This window comes from Anguilla anguilla, chromosome 4, assembly GCF_013347855.1.
Source record: "Anguilla anguilla isolate fAngAng1 chromosome 4, fAngAng1.pri, whole genome shotgun sequence".
NCBI lineage: Eukaryota > Metazoa > Chordata > Actinopteri > Anguilliformes > Anguillidae > Anguilla > Anguilla anguilla.
In genome coordinates, this window is record NC_049204.1 from 25510156 (window position 1) to 25523375 (window position 13220).

The 13220-nt window shown below is 51.1% G+C and overlaps 1 protein-coding gene and 1 long non-coding RNA gene across 3 annotated transcripts in view; both read left to right on the forward strand.

The window, feature by feature from the left end:
* The window catches only part of gatad2ab (GATA zinc finger domain containing 2Ab), a 48642-nt gene extending 35770 nt beyond the window's left edge, over window positions 1-12872 (forward strand). Inside the window, 11 exon segments of the mRNA XM_035412071.1 lie at window positions 1-277; window positions 3458-3584; window positions 4889-5020; window positions 5139-5219; window positions 5782-5886; window positions 5888-5911; window positions 6470-6673; window positions 6907-7183; window positions 7470-7930; window positions 8133-8343; window positions 9568-12872. Of these exon segments, the coding sequence (XP_035267962.1) occupies window positions 1-277; window positions 3458-3584; window positions 4889-5020; window positions 5139-5219; window positions 5782-5886; window positions 5888-5911; window positions 6470-6673; window positions 6907-7183; window positions 7470-7930; window positions 8133-8343; window positions 9568-9701 (2033 nt within the window). The 3' untranslated portion in view covers window positions 9702-12872.
* Window positions 4138-4664, forward strand: LOC118224558. 2 transcript variants are annotated; one of them, XR_004764669.1, is made up of 4 exons: window positions 4138-4209; window positions 4283-4374; window positions 4448-4478; window positions 4626-4664. It is a non-coding gene; the product is annotated as an uncharacterized LOC118224558 (long non-coding RNA). The 2 variants fall into 2 exon arrangements; XR_004764668.1 differs by lacking the exon at window positions 4626-4664 and having other exon boundaries at window positions 4448-4500.
* Window positions 12873-13220: the final 348 nt, after the last annotated feature.

Genomic DNA, 13220 nt, shown 5'->3' on the forward strand with positions numbered 1-13220 from the left:
GTGTGGAGATGTCGGAGGAGGCGGTGCGCCAGACACGCAGTCAGAAGCGGGCCCTGGAGCGGGACAGCCTGCCGGGGGACGGGGACAGTAAGAAGGTGAAGCTGGAGAGGGGGGAGCTGAAGAGCGAGCCGGGCGGGGCCGCCGACGGCCCGGGGGTCAAGGTGAAGGTGGAGGCGGGGGCCAAGGTGCCCAGCCTGCTGAAGACCGGGGAGGTGAAGGCCACCATCAAAGTGGAGCTGCAGACGGACGAGCCGGTCGACATGAGCACGTCCAAAAGGTGAGCCTTCAGGGGCCTGGCCAGGAACATCCTCAGCCCTAAAAAACATATATATATATATATATATACAGCTGTGGGAGGGATTCTCTATCAAAGTTAAGGTCTCTAAATCACCAAGTTTTAAAAGAAACGGCACAACCTGTTTTCTGTTTTTAAGCAATTTGAATTGGCCCCAGAAAAGCATAGGATTTTAAATCAATGCCCTTTTAAAAAATCTCTCTGAGGTTGGATTCTTTCTGCAGTCACTATTGTACCCTTTGGGCTATCGTTTGGATTTTGTGAAAGTATCACATTGTTTCTGAATGGTGACCCGTTGCCCTCCATTTTGGCTCAGTGCTCGGTGTACTGGCTCTGTGTTCAGTGCCTATCCTGGAAACTGGCTGTAGTGGCTGCTGGGGTTTGGGAGACATGTTTGGAATAGTTTATTTTGCCAACCATTCATTCTACTGTGAAAGTGTGCCGTGCTTCACATGCGTAGTGCTGGAAGTATTCGGAAAGTATCTAAATAATGATTGAAATGCTGTCTGTTATAACGCCATCCCGTTCCTCAAAGGAAGGGTGTGCTTAACGATTTGAAGGGTCTAAAATATCCCCCCCCCTCCAATGTTTCCCCTCTGAATTGTGAGATTGTTTGCTGTCTTCAGAAGGCTTGGGGTATATTTACAGATGAGGTTGAGGAGTGAGTGAGAGAAAGAGCGAGAGTGAGTTTCAAAGTGGTCTTTAGGACTCCAAGATTGGCCAAACTGTGTGCAAGTTATAAAGACCTTTAAAGATGTCATTTCTGAGCTCCATGGAGGCATGAAGTGTTTCAGTGGGTTTGACCTGTTTAAATGGGGCTTTTTCAATAAGGAGAGCCCATCCAGCTCTCGTCACTTCAAAAGGAAGGCATTGCATTTAGCACTATGGGACAAAGGGGGTCTGCCTAGATTTGGATGGATTGAGATAAAGCACTGTGATGGGTGCTGTGGGACGGTTGTGTGTGGTTGGGGGGCGGGGGGGTAGTTTTGGAAGTTTAATGTTTTGCCTGTGAAGCGCTGTCCTGCTGAAAGTCTGAGGCTTGCGCGGAGTGAGCGCGCTCCGCTCGCAGGAAGTGGAGACTCGCCCGCTCCGTGCCGCTCGCCCCCCTCTCGAAAGTTTGAGGCAGCTGCAGCTCCATTTTCTTCGGCACCTGAACTCTGCCTCACTTCGCAAAATGAAGGCTATGTGTCACAAACCGGTTCCAGCCGGCCGTTGCCATGGTTTCCACATTGGAAGGAACAGTCAAAGAAGGGGAGGGGGTATCTGTGTGTGTGTGTGTGTCACATGATCATGGAGGGAAATGCTTGGGTCATGTGACCACCTCAGTAGGGTGATTAATACACAGGAAGTGATTTCAGTACAAGCTGAGGATTCTGTTTGAAGAAAGTTTCCTTCTCCCAGTTTTATTTATTTATTTTTTTTGAAGGGGTTAGGAGGGGTTAACTCCAAAAATCCCCTCTAAATAATGCCTCCTCATTACCTTTACTGAACTGCACCCCAGGGTTTTATTCCACTCTGATTAAGGCTGTCTGTATTGAACTTTAATCCAAGTGTTTTATAGCAAAGGGGGAATCCTGTTGGCCTAGCAGACTCTTCCAAAGTGCTGAGCACGCTCCTGTAAAAGCCTGCTGCTCTTTTTTTACCTCACAGCTCTGTCATTTCATTGGCTGAGCCTAGAAGCCAGAGTGTTAAAAAGTCACTGTGTTATTGTTTGTGTGCGTGGGTGTTGTATTTTTAGTAACGGTTTAGCTCTTTTGGAGAGTAGGCTGTTCATATGAAACGTCTGCGCAGGTTTCTGTCAGGTTTGTGAACCCTCGTTCTTAGCCCGTGTGTTTCTTCTGGCTCCTGGCATGTTTATCAAAGCAGAATTAGTGGTTTCTGCTACTGTCAACAAAGGTCTGAGGAATGCTGCCCCATGGAACCTTCCGGAAACAGTCGCGCAGGCCCTGGCAGACGCTCAAATGCGGCCCAGCCACGACAGGTCCGGAGTGGCAGCGGCCTCTCGGGTAGCCCTTTCAGCCGTCCTGCAGGGCTTGGCTGGCGGTGTCTGCCAGATGGATGGGATACGAGTAAAATCCGGTTTTCTGGCCGCTCACCCTGCAGTGCGTACGTACGCGAGCGCTTTTTCGGACTTGGGTCGTCGCTTCCTGGGTCACCAAGCGCAGTGCCTCCTGTGTGCTGTTCTGCCCCCCCCCCCTCCCCCTCTTGTGGTGTGGGTCTGATGCCGTGTACGTGCACACGTGTGTTCCACACCACGGCTTATCTCACAGGCTGGGTGGAGAGCACACTGAAAACTGCGTCCTGGCCAAACCCCCCGACACCCCCACCCGCACCGCAGGCTCTCTGTGGCTCTGGAGCTACTGAGAACACCGCCCCCACGCCCCGCACCCCTGGCCGGGCTATAAGGCGACCGTTTGTTGAGCTGGATTGTCTTTCCGATCCGTCTCCGGGTCCGAGTGGCTGCCCCGAACAATGCGCTCATACAGTGGCTTTCCTTTGTCCTCCTCGGCCTGGAGTGTCAGCTTCAGGGCACTAAGATCAGATGTCCCTCTGCTAATGAAATGTCCCATGTAACCGTGCATGAGAACCGGCCTCTAAATGAGTCCCATCCTTTTTTTCCCCCGTGTAAGCGTGTTGCTTTAACATCCTGTTGTTTCCCTGATAAAAAGGAGAACCCGTTTGGTGTGGACACCAGGCTGATGTCGGAGTCTTCTGTTCAGATAAGGCATCGAGCAGTGCCCCTCTCCTTTTTACCCTCACTGCCAGGCAGGCCTTATTGATCTGAGGTCAACGTCCACTGCCCAGTGCTGACCGTACGACACGAACGCCGAAGACAAAGAAAGCGGCCGAACACTGCCCTCTAGTGGACAGTCCACGCTACTGTAGATATGATGTGTTGCCTTCTGCAGGGACACATTCACTGTAACAAAGAAAATAAACACATTCCAAGGAAGTGACCTCACACTGTGGCCAGTGCGAGTGGGATGATCTCCAGAGGGACATTGCTTGCCACTCTTTCTCCTTATCCTTCGCCTCGTAGTGCCCGGGGTCTCATCTCAGACGGTCTTCCACAGTTTCTCACGTTTTGTCGGTTTTAAAGTAAAAAGACAGAATAAAGTTTTGTGACTCCCTTTGTAACCTTTCTGTCCTCCTGTTTTCCAGTGACTTCAAGAAGGAGCGACGCCCGCCGTCGCCCGATGATGTCATAGTGCTGTCGGATAACGAGCCCTCCAGCCCCCACATGAACGGGCTGACCTGCGCCAAGGAGACGGACACGGATGTTCTCATGGTAACACAGACTCCTCCCTGTCTGCACGGCTCTTAAGAGTGTCTCACTGCTCACTGGCTGTGTGTGATTGGGCGGTGATGTTCATGTTGGCTGTGTGACTAGTCAGCGTGATGTTCTTGTGTTGTGTGAGTAGGTAGTGTGATGCTGTCTGATTGTGATTGGTCTGTGTGATGCTCTCATACTGTGTGATTGGTCAGTGTCCTTTTCTCCTGTTGTGTAATTGGTAAGTCTTATGCTGTCTACCTGTGCGATTGGTCAGGGTGTTGCTCTCTGGGTGTATGATTGGTCAGTCTTTCTCGCTGGCTGTGTCATTGGTAAGTCTGTGTGATTGGGTGGTGATGCTGGGTGATTGGATAGTGATCCTTCTGGCTGTCTGTGATTGGGCGCTAACGCTGTGGGGCTACGTGTGATCGGGCAGTGATGCTCTGGGCCTGTGTGTGATTGGGTGGTGATGCTCTAGGGCTGAGTGTGATTGGGTGGTGATGCTCTGGGGCTGAGTGTGATTGGGTGGTGATGCTGTGTGATTGGGTGGTGATGCTGTGTGATTGGGCGGTGATGCTGTGTGATTGGGTGATGATGCTCTGGGGCTGAGTGTGATTGGGTGGTGATGCTGTGTGATTGGGCGGTGATGCTGTGTGATTGGGTGATGATGCTCTAGGGCTGAGTGTGATTGGGCGGTGATGCTGTGTGATTGGGAGGTGATGCTCTGGGGCTGAGTGTGATTGGGTGGTGATGCTCTGGGCTGAGTGTGATTGGGAGGTGATGCTCTGGGGCTGAGTGTGATTGGGTGGTGATGCTGTGTGATTGGGTGATGATGCTCTAGGGCTGAGTGTGATTGGGTGGTGATGCTGTGTGATTGGGAGGTGATGCTCTGGGGCTGAGTGTGATTGGGTGGTGATGCTGTGTGATTGGGTGGTGATGCTGTGTGATTGGGTGGTGATGCTGTGTGATTGGGCGGTGATGCTGTGTGATTGGGCGGTGATGCTGTGTGATTGGGCGGTGATGCTGTGTGATTGGGCGGTGATGCTGTGTGATTGGGAGGTGATGCTCTGGGGCTGAGTGTGATTGGGTGGTGATGCTGTGTGATTGGGTGGTGATGCTGTGTGATTGGGAGGTGATGCTCTGGGGCTGAGTGTGATTGGGTGGTGATGCTGTGTGATTGGGTGGTGATGCTGTGTGATTGGGCGGTGATGCTGTGTGATTGGGCGGTGATGCTGTGTGATTGGGCGGTGATGCTGTGTGATTGGGCAGTGATGTTCTGGGGCTGCGTGTGATTGGTCTGTGACTCTCTCTCCTCTGTGCAGAAGAGCAGTCCGGACGAGCGGGAGCGCATCATTAAGCAGCTGAAGGAGGAGCTGCGTCTGGAGGAGGCCAAGCTGGTGCTGCTGAAGAAGCTGAGGCAGAGCCAGATCCAGAAGGAGAGCTCGCTGCAGAAGGTACAGCGCGGCCTGCTGGGATATCGGCCCTGCGCGGGGCTGTCCCCCCCTCTCTCTCAGCTCCATGCGGGGGTGCCCCACCTGTCTCACGCCCCCCGTCACTCTCTCTCCCCCACAGACCACAGGATCGTCCGGTTCTGTGGCCACTCCCCCTCCGCTCGTGAGGGGCAGTAACTCCAGCAGCAAAGGGCCTCTGCAGGTGAGTGAGCTCTGCAGCACACCAGCACACGTCCAGAGAGATGAGCTCTCAGTGGTTACTGCACACTGCGTTTGAGTGGTTACTGCATACTGTGTTTGAGTGGTTACTGCATACTGTGTTCGCTTATGGAAAATGAGACCCACGCATACACCTTACACTCCAAAACACAGACCGAAGTTCTGAGTTGATTTTAAAGTGTTTTCTGTGTCTGTGTGTGTGTGTGCGCACATGTGCATGTGTCTGTGTGTGCGCGTGTGTGTATATGTGTGTATGTGTGCGTCCGTGCGTGTGTGCGTGTGTGCATGTGTATATGTGTGCGTGCGTGTGTGCGTGCGTGCGTGTGTGTGCGCGCATGTGTATGTGTCTGTGTGTGTGCGCGTGTGTGTATATGTGTGTATGTGTGCGTCTGTGCGTGTGTGCACGTGTGTGTGTTCCAACACAGCATCGTGTGCAGAATTGAATGGTTCCCCAGCTCGCTGTGGCAGAGCTTTGCCTGTCAGTAATGTAGTAAATGTCTGAGGATGCTGTGCGCTCGTTGACGCGGTGACTCTGCTCGGGGCAGGTGTCGTCAGGACGGAGTTCGGGCGCGGTCATCCCGCCCCCCCTGGTGCGGGGCGGGCAGCAGGTCTCGTCCAAGCTGGGCACGCAGAACGCGCAGATCGTCATGCCCCCCCCTGGTGAGAGGGGCACAGGTGAGCGCTGCCAGTCTGACGCACAGACTCCGCCCGCACCGCGCCAGCGTGGCACTGCTGAAGCCTCAGCGCTCTTCAGCACGCCCCACCTGTCCTCACCCCCCCCCCCCTCCCCCCCTCACGCGCCTCGAAACAGGAACTCTCACGCTCGGGCGGTCAGGCAGCAGTGCGCGCTGTCGGCCCCGCTCTTCTCACATTCTCACGTGCTTCCCACTTCCTCTTCAGCTCCGCTTGCGTGTGAACAGATGCGTTTGACTGTTGCTGTGGCTTCCTGGTTATCTTGGGTGATTGAATTTGATGTTGAGTTGCTTCGTCGGACAGTGAAGAGGAAGAACGAAGGGCTTTTAATCTGTCCTTGTTCTCTGTGTGCATCTCCTGTCTGTCTTTCCTTCTGTATGTCTGTCCCTGCCCCTGCCCCTGTCTCCCTACCCCTCCCCACTCTTGCCCCGCCCCCATGGCCCTCCCTTGCCCTGTGGCCTGGCCCCACCCCTGTCATGTGGCCCCGCCCCCACGCCTATGGCCCTGCACTGTGGTCCCGCCCATGCCGGCCCTCCTCAGCCCATCTCTGTGTCTCCCCAGCAGATCCACACTCTGCGGCAGCAGCAGCAGGCCCAGCACACTGGCTCGGGCCCGCCCCCCCTGCTGCTGGCCCCCCGCGCCTCCGTGCCCAACGTGCAGGTGCAGGGCCAGAGGATCATCCAGCAGGGTCTGATCCGCGTGGCCAACGTGCCCAACACCAGCGTGCTGGTCAACATCCCGCAGGTGAGCGCTCACCAAGGGCTCTGGTGTAATGAGCCACAGAATAGAGCTCTCTCTCTCTCTCTCCCCCCCCTGTCTCTGACTCACTCTCACACACTCACACTGTTATCGCTCTCTCTACCCTCGTACTCTAAGAGCAGTAAAGCAGCACAGACTGCGCCCCCCCCTGGACCCGCGCGGGTTCAGACTGGCGGACTTAGCGCCTGACTGACCCGTGCCTGTGCTTTCACTCCCAGGCCTCCCCCACCAGCCTGAAGGGCTCCTCCATCACCTCCCAGGCGGGGCTGGCCAGCGGCGTGACCACGGTCAACGCCAACGACTCCCCGGCCAGCCGCCAGGCGGCCGCCAAGCTGGCGCTGCGCAAGCAGCTGGAGAAGACCCTGCTGGAGATCCCGCCCCCCAAGCCCCCCGCCCCCGAGCTCAACTTCCTGCCCTCGGCCGCCAACAACGAGTTCATCTACCTGGTGGGGCTGGAGGAGGTGGTTCAGAACCTTCTGGACACGCTGGGCAAGGGTGCGTACAGAGACCCTGTCACCTGGCGTCACCACACCATGTTACACATTATTTACACACTATTGAAGAGGAGGCATGGAATATTTTCAAAAATCAAAATTCTAACCCAGTGTTCTAGAACTCCATTGCTTTCAATCACCAGTAATGAGTGTTACGTTAGCATTGGAATGTTCAGGTTAGAACATTCTAATCACGTTTGTGACCTCACGCCTTAAAGGGTCAAAGTAACCCTTCCCCCACAGGGAGGACCGCTTTAATTTCCCCCTCTGTCGCCCCTCTCTCACAGGGAAGCAGCAGGTGGCGGCGGCGGCGGCGGCCACGGCCACGGGGAGCGTGACTCCGCCCCCCAAGGACCCGTACACCTGCGCCCAGTGCAAGACGGACTTCACGTCCCGCTGGAGGCAGGAGAAGGGCGGCACCATCATGTGCGAGCAGTGCATGACCTCCAGCCAGAAGAAGTCCCTGAAGGCGGAGCACACCAGCCGGCTGAAGGCCGCCTTCGTCAAGGCCCTGCAGCAGGAGCAGGAGATCGAGCAGCGCATCCTCCAGCAGACGGCCTCCTCCCCCGCCGCCAAGACGGGCCCCTCCTCCTCGTCCTCTTCGTCCTCCTCCTCCTCCTCGGTCTCGGCGGCGAAGGCCGAGCAGCAGGCGCTGGTGGCGCAGCAGCTGAAGCAGGCCAGGGCCTCGGCCCTGCAGCAGCACAGCCGCGGGACGCCCGTCGGCCGCCACCACTCCGCCATCAAACCGGTGCGCCCCCCCCCCCGTCTGTGCACTAATGAACTTCCTCCCTACAAGCATGGATAAGAGGCAGGGAGCTTTGTGACTGTTCAGCACTACCGTACATATAGGTCGCTCAGAGCCCTGCTCTGTGGCCTGGGCAGACGAGCTGATTGGCTGGCTCTGGTTGCCGTGTTGCTCATTCGGGGCTGTTTGTTTCTCCTTCGCTCAGAGCCCTGGTCAGATGTCCCGGAGCGTGCAGCCCGTGGGGGTGCGGGGGGTCCCCCACACGTACGCGCCGTCCACGCAGCTGCAGAACGCCGTGACGGCGGCGGCGCTGGTCAGCAGGCCAGGTAAGCATGCCATGCGTGCAGGGGCAAAGGTCAACAGCAGCAGTAACCCCGCCCCCGGAGCCTGGAGGAAGCAGAACACCGTGACCACAGGTAGATTCCGTCCACCCATCGGTAGAACCCTCTGCCCCCCCCCATTCCCCCCAAACTACCTCGCCCTTTCACTGTTTCCTGTTTCTCCTTCGCCTTGTTCCTCTCTCACTTTCCGCCTGTTCTCCCCTCCTTGCGTGAGACCTAGTTTGCTCCACACAAGGAAGTCGAGCTTGTTACCATTGTAAATTGCCACCTAATTCACAAGTACAATTTTTACTGAATTAATAAAACAATCAGTATTAAATGAATTCATTGCAAAGAGGTCTATACATATCACATCAAATAGTGGGATCCTTAAATATAACCCATATAATGTGCCGTCGCTTGGTGCACTGATGAGTAGGTATTTGCATTGATTTGTATTGCACTGGAACAAGCATTTCAGAGAGTTATTGGCCCATTTTACTGCTCATTGTCGCAGACACACGTGACGCAGTTAGTATTAGTCACTGCCAGCCTGGCCTTCCCTCTTTGTCTTATTAGTGGAGAGAGTCACATGCCCCCTGATCAAGCTGGCCTTTCTGTCCTGTGATCTCACGCTTTCCCTTTCACCTCCCGGTGGTGGGCCCTAGTCCTTGTTTTTAGAATCATTGTTTGATTTTGTAATTGTGAAGTTAATGTACCAAATGTAATTGTTGACAACAATTCTCTCTCTCCTCTATGTTGTAGTTAAGTTAGTTTTTAAAAAGTTGTTAAATTTGATGATAATGTCATGTCATACATGCAAGATGCTTAATATAGTTAAATTTGAGTGATCTATAACTGAATATGAAAAAAAGTATTTAAAGATGCATCTAAAATAATCAGTTTAGACAATTATAGCTAATTTAAACCGTGAATACAAATCTATATACAAATGTCTGATGCAGTATTTCTGTGCCAGTCGGCAGTGACTTGGATCTTAAAAGGACCCAGGTTGAGATTCAGCAGGGTTTCCTTCTGTACCAAAAAATCTATTCTTTCTTCACTGGGTTTCTGTAAGTCATAGAGCCAGTGCATTATGGATCTCAGTGCATTACGGATCTCTGTGCATTACGGATCTCTGTGCATTACGGATCTCTGTGCGTTACGGATCTCTGTGCATTACGGATCTCTGTGCATTACGGATCTCTGTGCATTACGGATCTCTGTGCGTTTCGGATGCTGTGCGTTACGGATGCTGTGCTCGTGCTGTGCTGTGTTTATGTGTGTCCTGCTCACAGCTGTGCTCTCCTCTTCCCACAGGGGTCACCATGGCCTACGTGAACCCCAGCCTCTCGGTGCATAAGACCTCCTCGGCCGTGGAACGCCACCGCGAGTACCTCCTGGACATGATCCCCTCCCGCCCCATCTCCCAGACAGCGAACACGTGGAAATAATGCTAACACCTCGTATTATTAATGAGAATAATAGTAATAATCACCATTATCACCATAATTACAATAGACAGCTCCTGGACTCCAGCCGGGGACAGCGAACTTACCGACCAATGAACGAGGGGGGAGGCAAGGGGAAACGCTCCCCGCCTCGTCCCTTCCCCTCGCCCTCCCCCTCTTTTTCTCTCTCCTTTTCCAAGCCTTTCGCCTCAGTGAGGGAGCGCTAAAACGTTGTGCAGGGACAGCGATTCACTTGTGGGGGCCGCGGGGGGGACTTGCGTACGGAAACGAAGAGGGGCCTGATGAGGCTTCTCCTTCTTTCACCCCGCCCCCTCCCCCCGTCCTCAAATCTGTGCTGCGGTGAGGCCGTTGGGGCCTAGTCACGCTCCCTCGAGTTTGGGGCGGGGCCCCCAACCGCCAGGACAGCGACGTCGCACAGCTCGAACAATATGCGCGTTACTACAGCAATCCTCCCAATCTGGACAATGAAAGACTCCACTGCGCCCCCTCTGGCCACAAGAGGAATGGCCGGAGGCGGGGCCGCAGGTAAAATGGCAGGGATTGTGGTTGAGGTTAGTGGACTGTCTTTACGGAATTCTAGATTGCTTCAGCTTTGCAACAAAAAAAATAAATAAAAAAGAAAAATAAAATTAAAAAAATAAATAAATAAAAAGACAAAAAAATATATATTGACAAACACAACCGCTTCCTATGTTAAACCAACAGTGTGCAAAGCAGAGGAACAGGTTTGTGTTTTAAGAGGTTATTTTGTATGGCTGAATGTTTTTTTCCCCCTTTTTCTATAACAGTAGTCATACACCATGTGGATGGATATTTTCCCCCTATTCTTATAACTGGACTTTTAGGTCTGGGTTTAAGTCATGTCAATGTTGAGGTGGTTTTACATCTGCTGGTGTGGTGTTGGATTTAATTATTTTTGTCTAGAATTTCTGCAACTTGCAAGGAAAAAAAGAAAGTAGTACTCTTGCAAAAAAAAATACAATTTGAGTACATCAGGGAGAGAAATGAATCTTGAAACTATGTTGCATAAATTGATTTTTTTTTTTTTTAAAGCCCTAGAGGCGTAAATAAGCTCAAGGGTGAGGATGGCATCGAAATAATTTTACTTTTAGTCTTAGGTTGTTGTTTTTTTTTTTTTTTCTTCTTTCTCTCTTTAGGCTTTTTTTCCCCTCTGGGTACCATTTTATGGGTCACTGTAGTCAGAGGAATTGTACACATGTCTATCATGCCCTGAGTTTTATCCAGCTCCAGATTTGTTCTGTTACATGTCCAGTAGTTCCTGTACTCCCTTTGGTTAATTAAAAGACTGGACGCCATTCAGAATGTAGTTGTGTGAACCCTAGAAAGTAAAGGAATATTAATCTGATGCAATGGATATTCATCCCAGACATTTATCATGTTCCTGATGTAGCAAAGTGTTTTTTTTTTTTTCTTTCTTTCTTCACCTGCGCAATGCCGACCGTTTTGACCAGTTGCATCGCACAGCGTGACAGTTCCCAGAGCGGTTGGAGCAGTGACGTCACCCGTTGGGGCACGTGGAAGCCCTCCCACCCTCCCAGCGGAGAACATTAAAGGACCTCGCTTATGAGGAACTGCTAGATATTCACCTTGCGGTTTATTACACTGGAGCCTGCATATGTTAGGTTTGGTTTTACCTGCTTTCAGTTTATCGAATACTACTAAGCCAAAGGAAACAAAACGCTCCCAGGCTTAATGTGGTCAAGCTTAATTTCTAGGGCAACTTATTTTTATTTTATTTTTTTGTGTCCTTATCTCAGTTAACGTGGTCAAAAAACAGCCCCTCTACTCTTTTTGATGGTTGCGTGGAAAAAAATTGACACCTGAGTTGGGCGATGGTGTACTTTTTTCAACCGTCCAGGTTGTTCAACGTGTGTAACACATCCTGGGGGTCTCTGGTCAGCATAGCTCTGCAGACGCTTGCTCGCACGACGTCAGATCGCTCTCTTCTTCCGTTTCGCTTTTGTTCTGTTCTGCTGTAGGTGAATTTTTTCCCCCTTAAGTTGCATGGAAAATTGCAGACCATTTCTTGTTTTAATCATTCTGTAGACAACCCTTATGTTTTCCGTCGCCGCCACTACTTCAGACCACAGAAAGAGGTTGGGATTTGTCAGCCGTTGCCCAGTCCCTGCTCGCGCAGAGTTGAGGCGACCGCGAGCCCCCGTTCCAGGCTGCTTCTGCAGCGGCCGTTTCGCTGTCCTGACTGCTGCCTCCTGCCGTCTGACAAACTAACACCATTCCGTTTTCCTGGGGTACTAGTACTGTTTACTGCATCGTACCCCTCCTAGTGGATTGTACAAGTCATGTTCCAGTTTGTTTTTGGTTTTTTTTTTCCTGCTCTATCAAGTAATAAAACTAATTTTAATCCCTTTCCTATTTTTGTGTGAATCAGTACCTTTCATAGAATGCGTTGTGTTACTACTAAATTTTGACTACATTTTTAATATAAAAATATAATAGAATGTTTCATTCCTGCTCTGGTTTGTGTTTTAAATGGTGAAATGTGAAATCTATTGTTTCCTTGTGGTCAGTGGAAGCAAATATTGAAATATTTCCGCGTTTTCATTGATCCGGTAGAAATGCAAGAGATGTAATGGAGACTTTAGATTTACTCATCTGAATAACGAATCCAGATCCCTGCACAACATTTATTATTATTTTTTTTGTGTGAAATTTTTTTCAAAATTTTGGAATCCAGGCTTGGAGGACCTGGACTAGCAGCCCTTGAATACACCTAGATTAGCCGTATAACGCACTCTTAAAACTGACTGCACGTGTTAATTTCTCTATTGATTCTCCATTTTTCGAACGCCCCGTGAACATCAAGATATCACTGCACGGTTTTCACGTAGAAAGTAGGCGGGAAGAGCGATCTATGAGTGTAACTAATCTTAAGGTTTTTGAAGTGATTTCACTCACCTAATTAACCACGCAATTAGTCTTCCTTTCATTCCTGAACAGCTGGGAACTGCATTTTACAGTGGCTGAACTCCGCCAAAGATGTTTTACCTTAAAAAGCAATGATCATTGTACGCCCTGCTCAACATTTTTGCGAGTAAATGATCGTAACTTTAAACAAGATTGTAAATGGCAAATAAACGATTTTTCTTGTAAATAAAAATAAGTTTGAACTCAGGAAACGCCTTTCTTCTCATACTGTTCTTATCAGCAGGCAGACTTGAATTTTGGTTTGGCAATGTAGCCTGTTACGAAAAAGGGTCACTTTTTTTTATCACGCTCCTGTTTTACACACCTATTTTGTGTAATATTAATATTGTGCGTAATGCGAGTAAGTGTGATGTTTTTAAAAAATCCAATACTGAGAGAATCACTTAAAAAGATTGTGGACTACCTCCTCAGCTTTATCGTGCGTGTCTGTCGGGGTGAACGTCTATTTTTGAGGCCGCGTATTTCGTGCGACGAACTGACTCCCTTTCTAATCACCCGTGGCTTTGCTATCGTTCAGCGCTACATTGCACTAGA